This window comes from Bidens hawaiensis, unplaced genomic scaffold (genome assembly GCF_021521415.1).
Source record: "Bidens hawaiensis isolate Kalapana, Puna unplaced genomic scaffold, B.hawaiensis_p1.1 tig00070525_1, whole genome shotgun sequence".
Classification (NCBI taxonomy): Eukaryota; Viridiplantae; Streptophyta; class Magnoliopsida; order Asterales; family Asteraceae; genus Bidens; species Bidens hawaiensis.
The window spans coordinates 1-13049 of NW_027502393.1; the positions used below are offsets into that span (position 1 = coordinate 1).

The 13049-nt window shown below is 40.8% G+C and overlaps 1 protein-coding gene across 1 annotated transcript; it reads right to left on the minus strand.

Moving 5' to 3' along the window:
* Positions 1–899: 899 nt before the first annotated feature.
* Positions 900–3538, minus strand: LOC143605640 ((E)-beta-farnesene synthase-like). Its single transcript, XM_077081677.1, has 7 exons — positions 3184–3538; positions 2816–3107; positions 2250–2628; positions 1885–2103; positions 1630–1768; positions 1272–1523; positions 900–1190 (listed from the first exon to the last, which is right to left on the minus strand). Exons 1-7 carry the CDS (start codon positions 3337–3339, stop codon positions 900–902), a joined length of 1728 nt encoding a protein of 575 aa, XP_076937792.1. The 5' UTR covers positions 3340–3538.
* Positions 3539–13049: the final 9511 nt, after the last annotated feature.

The following is a 13049-nucleotide window of genomic DNA, read 5'->3' on the forward strand; positions in this document are numbered from 1 at the left end:
GAAAGTGGGTTTAAATAAATCCCACAAAACTTGCACCGAGCCTTCAATGAATGGTCACTCAATTCAACCAAATCCCAATTGCACCAAATCTCATGATTACGATTATGAGGTACAATACGAACGAAACTTGGTCCGGCGGTGGAACCTTGACCAACCGATGATTGTGAGGCAGCCATAACAACAAATATGAATATAGAAGAATAGAAAACAAGAGATTAGAGAACTCAGAACGTTGTAATAGCGTTTTTTTGTATTTTTTTGCGTTCGGGTTTGCGTTTTGAGTGTTGTGATGAACCCATTACACCAAATACCTATTTATACTAGTAGTGGGGTGTTTGGGAAGCCAAAAAAACGGCCATTTTTGACCCCAACGGTCAAAAAACGGCCATAAAACCGTTTCCCAACGGCTAGAACTACTCCAACGGCTAGAACCGGTTCCGAACCGGTTCCGGTCGAACCGGTTCCAGAACCGGTTCCGGTTCCTACCCGGTCCACCTCAAAAAATGTCAAACCGGTCCCGGATCGTCGGGTTGAAACGGAACCGAACCGGTTCCTACGAAAAACGGGTAGGAACCGGTTCGGTTCCGGTTCGGTTCCACCGAACCGGTTCCAGGAACCGGTTTTGTTGTCCACCTCTACCTATATATAGGGGAAGCATCCCAAGCCCCATTATATTATTAACGGCCAATTGGGCTCAACATACATGGTCTTAAGCCCAAACATACGTACAAGAAACCGAAAAGATAACTAAATTACATCGTGAATAGTTCAAACATATACAAAAGACTAAAATACAAAACGGAGCCCTACAACATTTAAACAACGTATCACTCAAAAGATCAAAAACAAAAATTATAACAAAGGTATTTTTTAACACTGGTACATGTCATTGTTGATTCTTAATGTGCAGGGTGAACCAAGAGCGATTTGATGTAATTTATGATTTCTTTTCCCGTATGAGTGTAGCCATCGTTTACTTCATAAAGAATATTAGACACACGTGCAAGGTTGATTATCGGCATAAGAAGAGGGAATGGGATTTCTGTCGGCCTGAGAGACGCTTGATTTATAACTTTCCATGAATCTTCAACTTGTTTTGAGATAAATTCACATGCTTCCTTCTCGGATGCACCGGTTTCCCTTTGGTAACATTCGATGCTTGAAGCACAATGACCTCTTTCTTGTTCATCCTGAAATGTTTATATAAGTTATTTTACATTTTACACCTTTGGAAACATATGTACATGCATACATAAATATGTAGTACATACCTTGTGAGAGACAATATCATTCATAAGTCTTACAATATTAGATGCAGCCTTAACAATAGGAGGATATGTCGCAACCCATTTAAACGCGTCCTCAGTGACCATATGATCTGCCCTACCAACATATGATCTCCCTGTTACCACGCCGTAGGTACCTGTTACCATTGAAACAGACATGTACTCTTCAAATGTTGGCGTATACCCCTCATTTAACCATTTGGCTTCCACTAAGAAGTTTCGTATCAACTCTTTTACCTGTTTCATAGAACAGACGTATTTGTTTGTTAATTAGGCTATCATTTATTACTTATAAAATTGCTATGAAAATATGAAATGCACAATCTAAAGTGACTAAATATACCAGCTCCTTCACATAGTGGATCTGGTATGCTTTTCCTTCCTTTTCAAGTAATTCCTCCATTTCATGGTGATGATACAGAAGTTGTTCATATATTAGTTTCATATATTCCGGAAGCATATCCAAGCAGCTTATTGACCATCTACACATGATCATAAAATTAATAAATCAAAGTGATGAAATAATATTAGTGTCGTCTAGAACGACTAACCACATAAGTACCATAATTATCGAATAACAATATAGAACGCTAGCTACCTTTCAACAGCATCAGTAAAGATCTTGAGTTCTTCATAAGTACCATAATTATCGAATGTGTCGTCTAGAACGACTAACCACATGCAAGTTTTGATTAGGAACATTCTAGTACGAGAATATTGAGGCTCGAAATAGATTGACAATATCCAAAAATAGGCTTCTATCAACCTGTCTCGAACATAAGGTAGTTTTTGTTGCATGTCCAAGTCCTTCCACCATCTAACACAAATGATTAATGTAATTAGTATAAGAAATCATCACAACATAGAACACTAAACCGCTCTATGGCTGATGAAACCAGCCATGTAATTAGTATGCTTTGTTATTTGTTTATTAAGCAATTAGTATAGTTGTATGTTACGTACTTGCAACCTTGGCTAAGCTCCTTCTTGTGCAATGATTGAAGAACATTAAAATCTGACTTTGCAAGCTTCAGTAAGACCTCATTATGGGAAGCTTCTTGTTCATAAATAGGTATGTAACGCACGGCCTCTAGCCTTTGCAATCTTTTCCGGAGAGGCTGTTTTAGTGCATGTTGTATTTGGGTTCTTAATAAAGAGTCACAAGAATGATCCTTTTCTATGAGAGCAAGGTGTGTTTTAGTGAACTCGAGGGCATTATCTAGTATTTTTTCGCCTTCAACCCTCATATATGATGCTTCATACAAAGCAAGCATTCCTTGAGCATCATCACATAAGGATTCCTTAAAATTTCCATTATCATCCATATGGATTTTGAATATTCCTGTAACATGCAAGTCCTCATCTTAGTGCTAGAGTCCCACATGAGTTATGGGTTCAAATTCCCAACAAGGACAATGAGAAAGGATTTTTAGTTCGATGTTTAATAAATATGTAAAGGTGACAATGAATGAATTTAGACATTAAGCTTATTGGTTTTCAAATATGGTTCTGAACTTGTAACTAAATACCTGATGAAACATTGAAGCCTTGTTGTCGAAGGAGTCGAAACCAAAGAGACATGTTTTGTAGGTTTTTATGATCGATATATTTTTCGCCATATGTAACATAGATATGTTGCAACGCTTCCTCGATCTCTACTTCGAAATGATAGCCAATGCCAAGGCGTTGGACTACATCAATAAGTTCTATCAACTTAATATGCTGCATTGAATCATTAGTGGATTCTTTGATCATTAGCTCTTTTCTAACTTCTTCTTTGAGCTCTTCAATAACTTGTTTCTCCCTCACTAAATCTTCTGGCTGCATTTACAAAAATAACTTAGAAGATGAGTTTCTTACTAAAAATGGACAGTTAATAAGCAATGACTATAAAAACCTCATCATATGCAAGAAACTGATCTCCCCATATGCTAGCATTGAAATTCACAGTGTTGCATTTGACATCCTGCTTCGTGCTATTATTATTATCATCAACAGCCGAGGGAGAGAGAGACGAAGACAAGGAAACACTAAAAACGGGGAAAGTTGACATCTTATAGTACTCTAAGGCTGATAGGATATGAAAATTTGAATATCAAGTGATGCAAATATATAGGCAAGGCAAGTTGTTGGTGTGTATCTCATAATTAAACTGTTATATTCTCTTAGCCGGGAATATATGTTAAATTAATTTAATTAGCATGTGAGGTTTAGTTGGAATTTGAAATGATGTATATAATGAAAAAGTGAAATCAGCAAACCAACCAGTTTATAAACACGTTATTGAACCAATACATGACCGGCTTTTGGAAGAGCTGAAATGAAACTAGGAGCCTTTTGAAATAAAAATTCAGAATAGTTTTTTAATAGAATAATTAAGATGCTACCAACCAACCCTAAGAGTTGATAAACTTTTGGCCTGTTGTTTCTCTAAGCTTCGAGTCTCACAAAGTGATCGAGTGACTGGTGGGTTTAGAAATAGATTTTACGGGTATATATTTGTCATTTAAAAAATTAAACACTGAGGGGTTGTTTGGCAACAATGTGCAGAGTCAGTAAGTGGCATGGTCGATTAAAATATAACCTCTGAATCAGTTAGCATTTTTCTAAAACCTACTCATTAGAATGTGGCTTTTAAGTTAACCAAACACTTTAGCTTTGGCCGATTCAAAGGTAGAGCATGCTTGGCTCCACAAAAGGACATCTTTTAATGGTTTATGGAGCCTCTGGCCGATTCAAAGGTAGAGCAGGCTTGTTGCAAATTTTATTAATGTTTTGTGGCAAGTTTGTAGCAAGCATTACTAACATTTGTGACAAGTTTGTAGCAAATTTTTTGAAGATTTTGTAGCAAGTTTTATTAACACTTTGTGGCATTGTTGTCTGAATTTAAATTTTAGTATTTCTCATTACTAATTAGTTATTTTTGTTATTGCTATTATTATTACTAACAATTTAAACAAAACAGTGACTAACTTGTCGTTAGCTTGTAGGAAACACTATTGTGGCAAAGTTGTTGCATCGTTAGCGGGGACTAATATTTGTCGTAAACTTGCATTAAAGATTATAGCAAAATTGCCATAAACTAGATTTTCCACGGCTTTTTTTTCTCACAAACCGGTTTTGTCAGAAATTTGAGGCTTTGGGTTATTTGTCACAATTTTGCTACAAAAACTGTTGTCACAAATTAACTTGTTTTCTAGTAAGTGCCATGTCTCTTAATGACTCATTAAGAGTACTATATTGCCAAACAGTCCCATAACCTCTTAGCTGATGTTTGTTTTTTCAGAGATAAATGTCTCCAGACTGATTATCACATTTGCATACATCCATAGAAGAAGTAAACCAAATCGCTCTAGTCTGCAAAAGAAAGACTGTTTATTTTTTAACGTCTACATACTGCTAAAATAAATTGAAATTTAAACAATTTTTCATATGCTCAATTCAAACATAATAACATAAACAAATTTTCAAGTGCTCAATTCAAACGTAAACATAAACGATTTTCAAGGCACAAATCAAGTGCTCAATTTAAACCTAAACATAATCTAACCAAGTGTCAAATTCAAACCTAAAAACTAATCACAAAACGTAACATAATCGGTTTATATTACCTGCGGGTGGAGATTTGTTGGCGGTTGTGGTTTGGATGAGGTGGTGCGACGGCGGTTGCGGCAGTGGGGCTGGAGGTGAAGGTGAGTGGGCAACACTAGGTGGGTGGAGGAGGTGTGATGGCGGACTGCTGTGGTGGTATAGGTGGGGGTGGAAAAGAGGAGGAATTGCCGGCAGTGGGGGTGGAGGAGAGGAGGACGCCGAGTGTATGGGGAAGGAGGAGAGGGTCGATGGTTTTTTTTAACAAGGATTTAAGTTTCAAACTTTGAAAAGGTCATAAGACTATAGTCCGGGTCTTCTAAAATAAGAAGGCGCTCATACCCTTTTTAATGAATTTTTTTCCAAGAAACAAGCAGACCGCAGACCTAAACGCCCGCGCGTGATCTGCCCGGCACATACAAAAGGAGTGAATAATACATTTAAAAAAAACAAACATCGCCTTAATAAAATCATTAAGCGGACATAATAAGAAAAAAGAAAAATCTATAATGTCATGCAATATTTCAAGATCGTTACAACAAGGTGCCAACAAAACATAATAATTGTATTAACAAATCTAATTGTTTGTAGTAGACATCCATAGTACTGGATTTGGAACATTGTATTTATTCCACTCCACCACATTAATAAAATCATTAAGCGGACATAGTTAGAGAAAAAGAAAATCTATAATGTCATGCAATATTTCAAGATAATTAAAACAAGGTGCCAGCAAAACGTAATAATTGTATTAACAAATCTGATTGTTTGTAGCAAACATCCATAACTGGATTTGGAACATTGTATTCCACTCCAACCTATTACTGGACAAAAATATACAATATTAAATTAAACGACTAATCAATCATTCCATTAAAGCAATTAAAAATTAATTATTGTATTGCACGAGCAGTGTGGTTTCTCAAAATAGAACTGAATAAACAAATAGTGGAATCAAAGTAGGGGTTGGTCAAAATGGGTGGGATAAACAAAACAACAAATGATAGATAAAATTTAATTAATTATTAGATGGACTTTAACTTTAACCCATACACGTTCTCTTTAATTTTTTTTTTAAAACATAAACTTAGGTTGGCTATAAAAAAATAATTTACATCAACTTGAGCCACAAACAAATGATTAACAAAAAGATAAAAGAAATATTACAATTAGTAATTAATTAAATGTAATAAGCTTTAACTTAACTGGTATTAGAATAGAAGTGAAGATTTGGGTTGGAGACCGTCTCAAGTTTGAATTGGATTCCAACTAGGTTTTTTCGTAATGTGCTTTTGGGTGACGGGTTTTCCTCAGAACAAAAGATTGTGGGCTTGGACTACCCAGGGATATATGTGATCGCGGACGTATAAGGTTGTGTTTTGCCATATGATTACTCCGGATGGCCAGGCTTTTACTCATTAATCATTTATAAAAGTTGATTAGTTAAATAAAAGGAAAAGAACATTAAAAAAAGTACAAACTGAAGTTATGGGTTAGGCATTAGCACTCTCAAATTGTGTTGAAAGAAAACGTGATTATCGAACAATCGAAAACAAATTCCATATGTATTATATGCTAACTACAAATACAGCAATAAAAAACATAATATATTGACTATTTACATATATGTAAAGAACATTCAAAAAGTGTAGTTATTAGCATGATTTGTCATTTATTATATGTTAATAAGTTTGTTGAGTGTAGGTTCATATATGTATAATGTTGATGGTATTAAGACTTGTGAGTGTGAAAATTTTATAATGTGTAGTGAAGAAACGTGGATCTACTCACTGGTAGCAGATCTACTTTCCTCGGGTGTGATTATACTATTTCACCGATGGTTCCTCCGGGTCTGTGTTCTTCCACCTACAAAATGAACAGCGCCGTTACTTACCCCTCAGAAAGGGACAGAGGGGTCCTCTTTGGGGTAACCCTCCGGCGTGAGAATCAGTATATTTGTGGAGAAGATAATAATGTGTATAGGAGAATCTCAAGAGTATTGCTGAATAGCTGAATACCCTTTGATTGTGAGACTGTCTGTTTGTCTGTAACTGATTGTGAGTGAAAGTAATTCAATATGATTGAATGTGTTATCACTGCTTGTAACTGTCAATGATTGAGTATGAATGTGTCATCAAAGTGGAGTTGATGCTGTATTTATAGTGCTAGGGTTACCACCGGTTGGGCTCAACCTCGTTGGCTTCCTCCAATCGCACTGTTCCACGTGTCCTCTGGGACACCTGGCGCTTTCTCGTTGGTTGTAATCACGTGGTAACACATGTGTCATGCTGAGTTGTCGACCTTTCATTTGGCAGCTATCAACATCAGCATATTCTTTCTCCTTAAAAGATGCCTTCTGGAAGGTTGTCTGATGTGCACAATCAAGGTTGCCCTAATCCTGATTTGGATAAGGACGAGGTTGATTATGTGCACGTATGATATGCGCTCACCCTGAGGATGCGCGGGGTCTCCTCTTTATTCTCACGCGCAGATATTTCATGCGCAGATGTGATATGCACGAGCATGTGATATGCGCCGCGCGCTGATGCGCTGCGCGCATATGTGATGCGCGAGCATATGTGTGCCTGGGCAGATGCGATATACACGGGCATGTGATATGCGCCGCGCGCTGATGTGCCGCGCGCATATGTGATGCGCGAGCATATGTGTGCCTGGGCATATGATGCCTGAGCATGTTTTGTATGCGCCATGCGCATAGGTTTTGGCTTTGTGCCTTCATAATGTCTTTATCTTGTGGGTTGACCCGCCTTGCTCGGTGTTGAGGCCGGTACATACCTCTTCAAGCCCCCCCAGTCTAATGTGTGTCTTATCTCGCGCGAGCGCGGTAAGATGGATATTAGACTTACTGATTTTTGTCTTTTAATGGGGTTTTGTCGTTTTCCTGGTTGCTTCCATCGTTGCGCGAAGTTCTATCCATTTGGTTGAAAACGAAGGGTCCAAACACGTGGTTAGTTGGTGGTGACGTGCGCCGTAAACGTGTCAGACGTTTCGTGTGCTCGAGGTGCTACAGTTGCCTTTCATGTCCCCTCACACATGTAAGGCCCTGAACCCGGTGACCCTACTTTAGCGTCGGATTTACTCATAAACACAGTTCTTCAAATCAGAGTTTATTAAAACTTTTCGCGGAATATAAAACATCAATCATTTGTTACCAAACATTAAATCTTTTCTTTGATACCATAACACAAAACTTTATATTTAAAACATCTTTACTTCTTTCTTCAGATGCCAGCCGTTCAATCCATGCCGTGTGTCATCCTCATGCTAACTCTATAATCAGCTCACCTGCGTGCATACTAAAAGTCAGCTACGCTGAGTGAGTTCTAGTTAATCATACAATATCATGCAATACCTTCTTACATACATACGTACTTAACCTCATAACTTTCTTTCATACACACATAAGTACTCATACCTTCATTCTTACTTACATACTTTCTTTCTTACTTACATACTTTCTTTCTTACTTACATACTTTCTTTACATTCATAATCATACGTTTTAAAGAGCCTTTCGCCCTATAACCTCACAGATATTATAAGGGTCTGGTCCCTAGTTTTCGAATATTAGAAGGGTTCGATTCCCTAACATCACAGATATTATAAGGGTCTGGTCCCTATCATCACAGATATTATAAGGGTCTGGTCCCTAACATCACAGATATTATAAGGGTCTGGTCCCTAACATCACAGATATTATAAGGGTCTGGTCCCTAACATCACAGATATTATAAGGGTCTGGTCCCTAACATCACAGATATTATAAGGGTCTGGTCCCTAACATCACAGATATTATAAGGGTCTGGTCCCTAACATCACAGATATTATAAGGGTCTGGTCCCTTGGTTTTCGAATATTAGTAGGGTTCGATTCCCTCTTCGTTACCATACAACCATACATCCTACCTCGAGTATTATTAGGGCTCGGTACCCTTTTCGTGACTATACAACCATACAACCGTCATTTCCTTCTTTTATTAACTTTATTACGTTCATACACATAAACATACATATCATACTTACCATATTTATAACGTTACAACCTGACAGTACGTACAATATCCGAAGATCGTTCACGTACCATCAAGCAATCATTCATACATATCACACATATCACATACCATTCGTGTACCTATACACACATACTTACATTATAACATAAGAACACTCTAGGCATTCTTTACCTCATTCATTAACAACCATACCCCTTGTCGTTACGTGCAATATCCGAAGATCGTTCACGCCCCGACAAGTATTCATTTGAATATTCATACATCTACGATATATAATATTCGTACCTTTATTTTTAACCTGACAGTACGCGCAATATCCGAAGATCGTTCGCGTACCGACAAACAATCATTCATATCTATCACACATATCACATATGACATACACTTATCACTTAGGATAAATGTATTAACAACACATCGAGTATGCACACAGCCCCGAAAACATAACAAGGAATGGGGCTAGAAACTCACCTGAATACTGTTACGCTCTCCGTTAATAGTTATTCCCCTCTTGAGCTGTGCACGGCTAACTGTATAATATTTACACGTATCAATTAGCTACTACTACTTATGTTGCGTTTCTATCTTTATATGACCCACAACGAACGGGGGTCCGGGGGCAGCGCCCCTGGTAGCGGGGTTCTAGGGGCGGCAGCCCCTAGCGGGGTCCAAGGGGCAGAGCCCCTGGCTGGGGTTAAGCTGCCAGGTCAGCTTGGAAAAATTTTATTTTCGATAACTGCCTTAACACATTTTCATTAGGTTTTTAATTTATTTTATAAACGAACTTCACTTCAGGCGAAGTTAAACCTTAGGCGAACTTGGCTTCAGGCGAAGTTATACCTTAGGCGAACTTGGCTTCAGGCGAAGTTAAACCTTAGGCGAACTTGGCTTCAGGCGAAGTTATACCTTAGGCGAACTTGGCTTCAGGCGAAGTTATACCTTAGGCGAACTTGGCCGTAGGCGAAGTTATACCTTAGGCGAAGTTACGCTTGAAGGCGAAGTTATACCTTAAGCGAACTTGGCCGTAGGCGAAGTTATACCTTAGGCGAAGTTACGCTTGAAGGCGAAGTTACGCTTGAAGGCGAAGTTCATCAGGCGAACTTGATCTTGCAGGCGAAGTTGTCGCGCTGCAGATCTGTTTGCCCATAACTCCTTCGTTTCTTAGCCAAATAACTCGATTTTGGTACCCACGGAATCGTATGATCGGCGCCTACAAACCCTAACCATCAAATCGGCCTAAAATCGACGTTTTAGGGGTCCGATTTGGGCAGTTTGGGTTCGGGTCCGGTTTAACCCATCCAATCCTAACCATTTTCAGTAATATTAGCTTTGTTGGATATGTTCTTACCTTACCAACGCAGATCTATCAACAAAACCTCGGGTCTCGGCTCCGAATCTTGATCGGTTAGAATGTGTGTGTTTTGAGGGTGTAAGGAGTGTGTGTTAGGGAGTTTGGTGAGAAAATGAGATATTTTGGGATTTTGGGGGTATTTATATCCCTGAAATCCCATTCTCATTTAACCTATCTCAATTAACCCAAGTCCATAACCCACTTCCATTACCCGACACTAGCCCGACCCATACCAACTCCTATTCTTTTATTTATTTCCTGATAACCCGAGTAAACTTCCCATCTATTAATAAGTAATATAATTAATATTACCTTTGAAATTTCGGGATGTTACAACACAGCTGTCCTGAACACGTGTCGCGCTCGCATTGGTTAGCACCTGCGAGTGGGGGCGCGTCTCTGTTCCGTGGCAGGTCGGTTACAATTTTATGTCCCCTCAACAGTGTTAGGGACACGTGTCGCGCCCTCTTTGGCTTGCACCCGCGAGTGGGGGCGCGTGAAATCCGATCAGCTGCCACATTTCTCTCTCCTGGGCCTATAAAAGGAGGCCCTTAGGAAATTTTTTATCTTCATCTTCATTGTTGATAATTTTCGAGTTTCTGCCTTTCATATTCTGAATTGTGTGTTTTCATCTTTTCGATTTCTCGATTATCTGCTGCTGCAGTTGTATGTCTGATAGTTCAGACTCGTCTAGCCCCTCAATCACCTCTGTTGCCTCTCGAAGACGCCGTGTGAAATCTGTGGTGATGTCGACATTGAAGCAAAAGGGGAAAGGGAAGAGGGTTGTTGAGACCACATCGGAGGAAGTAGGGAGGACCAAGGCCACCAAAAGGTGGAATGAAATCCTCTGCAAATTGAAGCAGGCCGATCTCGACAACCTCATCGCCTCTCAGGGCTTTCCCCCCCTGTTTGGCTGCATGTTGCCTAGGTCCGGGCAAACGGCGGCGGACCCGCCTGCCGGCTATATATCCCTATATAGCCACTTTTTCACCCACTGCAACCTTCGTCTCCCGATGACAAGGTTTGTGGGTGCACTGCTGAAGTTCTATGGGATTCATATATCCCAAGTCCATCCGTTTGGACTCGTGCGCGTGACTCACTTTGAGTTCATGTGCAAATCCCAGCGCGAGGAACCCACTCCTCGGCGCTTTCAATATTTTTACAAGCCCAAGATCCAGGACAATTGGATCTCTTTCATTCCTCGCAGTCAGAAGGTGAAGTGCTCCACTGTTTCATTCAAGAGCCTTCATGACTGGTCTGAGAGGTTCTTTTACATTAGGGCTGGTGTGATACCCATCCGTATGACCATGCGCTCTATCTCTTCTGCGCCTGCGGATGAGGGTGTCCTCAAGAACCCAACTGGCGCCTGGGTTAAGAAACTGACCGCCGAACCATCCCCCGCGAAGAAAATTTGCGAGGAGGCGCTGGTGGGGGTCGGCATGAGTAAGCTATGGGCCGAAAGCGCGCTTGAGCCCGTTATCCAAGTCGACGGGTTGTGTAAGTTTATTTCATTGCTTTATTTATTTTTTCTGCGCGAACATAATTCTTTTGCTGATATCACTTGACTTGTTTTTGCGCAGTCACCAAGGATTATGTCCTTGCCGCTTATGATGAACAAGTGGAGGGTGGCTCCGTCGCGCTTGGCGCTGGGGAAGTTGGTTTCCCAGATCGCTTCGATGACATGTTCATCCCAGTGGATCTAGAATTTGACTTTGACAGTGACGCGCCTGGTAAGCCTTCGCACTTATGCTCATTCCTTTAGAATACCCAAGTTTATTAACAGTTCTGTTGGTTGTTTTTGTAGATGCGCTTGAAAACTACGAGCTAGAGCTCGCGGAAGAGGAGGAGGAGGAAGAGGAGGCGCCCCTACTAAAGCGTAAAGCTAAGGGGAAATCTGGCGCAGGGGCCAGTAAGAAACAGAAGAAAGATGACACCCCTGTCGCTCATCCCCATGCTCAAACGAAGGGACCTAAGGAAACCCAGGTGTTTACCACAAAGGTTTCTTTAGCTTCCCTGCCTGTGAGAGTGGGCAGACCTCCTGTCCACTTGAGGTATGGTGGCGTCGCCTCCTCCTTTCGCGCGGCTGAAGAGAGAAGCAGTGCCGCGCCTGCAACAGGTATACTTTATTTATCTTCATCTGGCTGAATTGTTATTAAACCTTTCCTCCTTTGAATGTTTGCAGAACCGGCGACGGTAGCAGATGAGCCACAGGCGCCACAAGGTGCTGAGGCTGCGCCGGGAGCTGCTTCGGAGTCCCCTGTTCTACCCTCTGAAAAGGGTAGAATGAATTTTATGGCGATGTTCGCCGCGCGAACAGAATTGCGCCAAGGTATGTTTTGCACACTTGTCTTGTTTATTTTCTTTTGGATTCAGTCATAAACCATTTTTCCTTGTTGATTTGTTCATAGGAGTTGTAGCTGGCGTACAAGTTGCTGGCGACACTCCTGGCGCCGTTGGCGGCGCCGCTGGTTCTGGTCCTGCTCCTGCTAGTGCTGATTCTCCCCTTATTGGGGTTACAAAGGAGCAGGAAGCCGTATTGCGCGCCGAACTGGCGGCGTCGAGACCTCCCTCGCCTCCTCCTACGCGCAGCCCTCTCTGCGAGGCTGGTTTGGAGCCCCCCAGGTCGCAGGAGAAGAGGCCTATTCAAGAAGATGAGGAGGATGAGGGGGCTCAAGCTGAGGACTCCTTGGGAGACCGCGCCAGCCCTGTGATGCCACAAGCCTTCGCAGCGCATACTTCTGGTGGGGCTGGCGCTGACTTTTCTGCTTCATCCCCGCAGGTATGTTTTAATT

What these genes read in the sequence shown, in the direction of transcription:
- LOC143605640 (XM_077081677.1), bottom strand. Translation starts at nt 3,339, where the DNA reads ATGTCAACTTTCCCCGTTTTTAGTGTTTCCTTGTCTTCGTCTCTCTCT. An exon ending in AGTTTCTTGCATATGATGAG is followed by an intron (nt 3,108 to 3,183) that starts GTTTTTATAGTC and finishes TTGTAAATGCAG; the next exon opens with CCAGAAGATTTAGTGAGGGA. An exon ending in GAGCTTAGCCAAGGTTGCAA is followed by an intron (nt 2,104 to 2,249) that starts GTACGTAACATA and finishes CATTTGTGTTAG; the next exon opens with ATGGTGGAAGGACTTGGACA.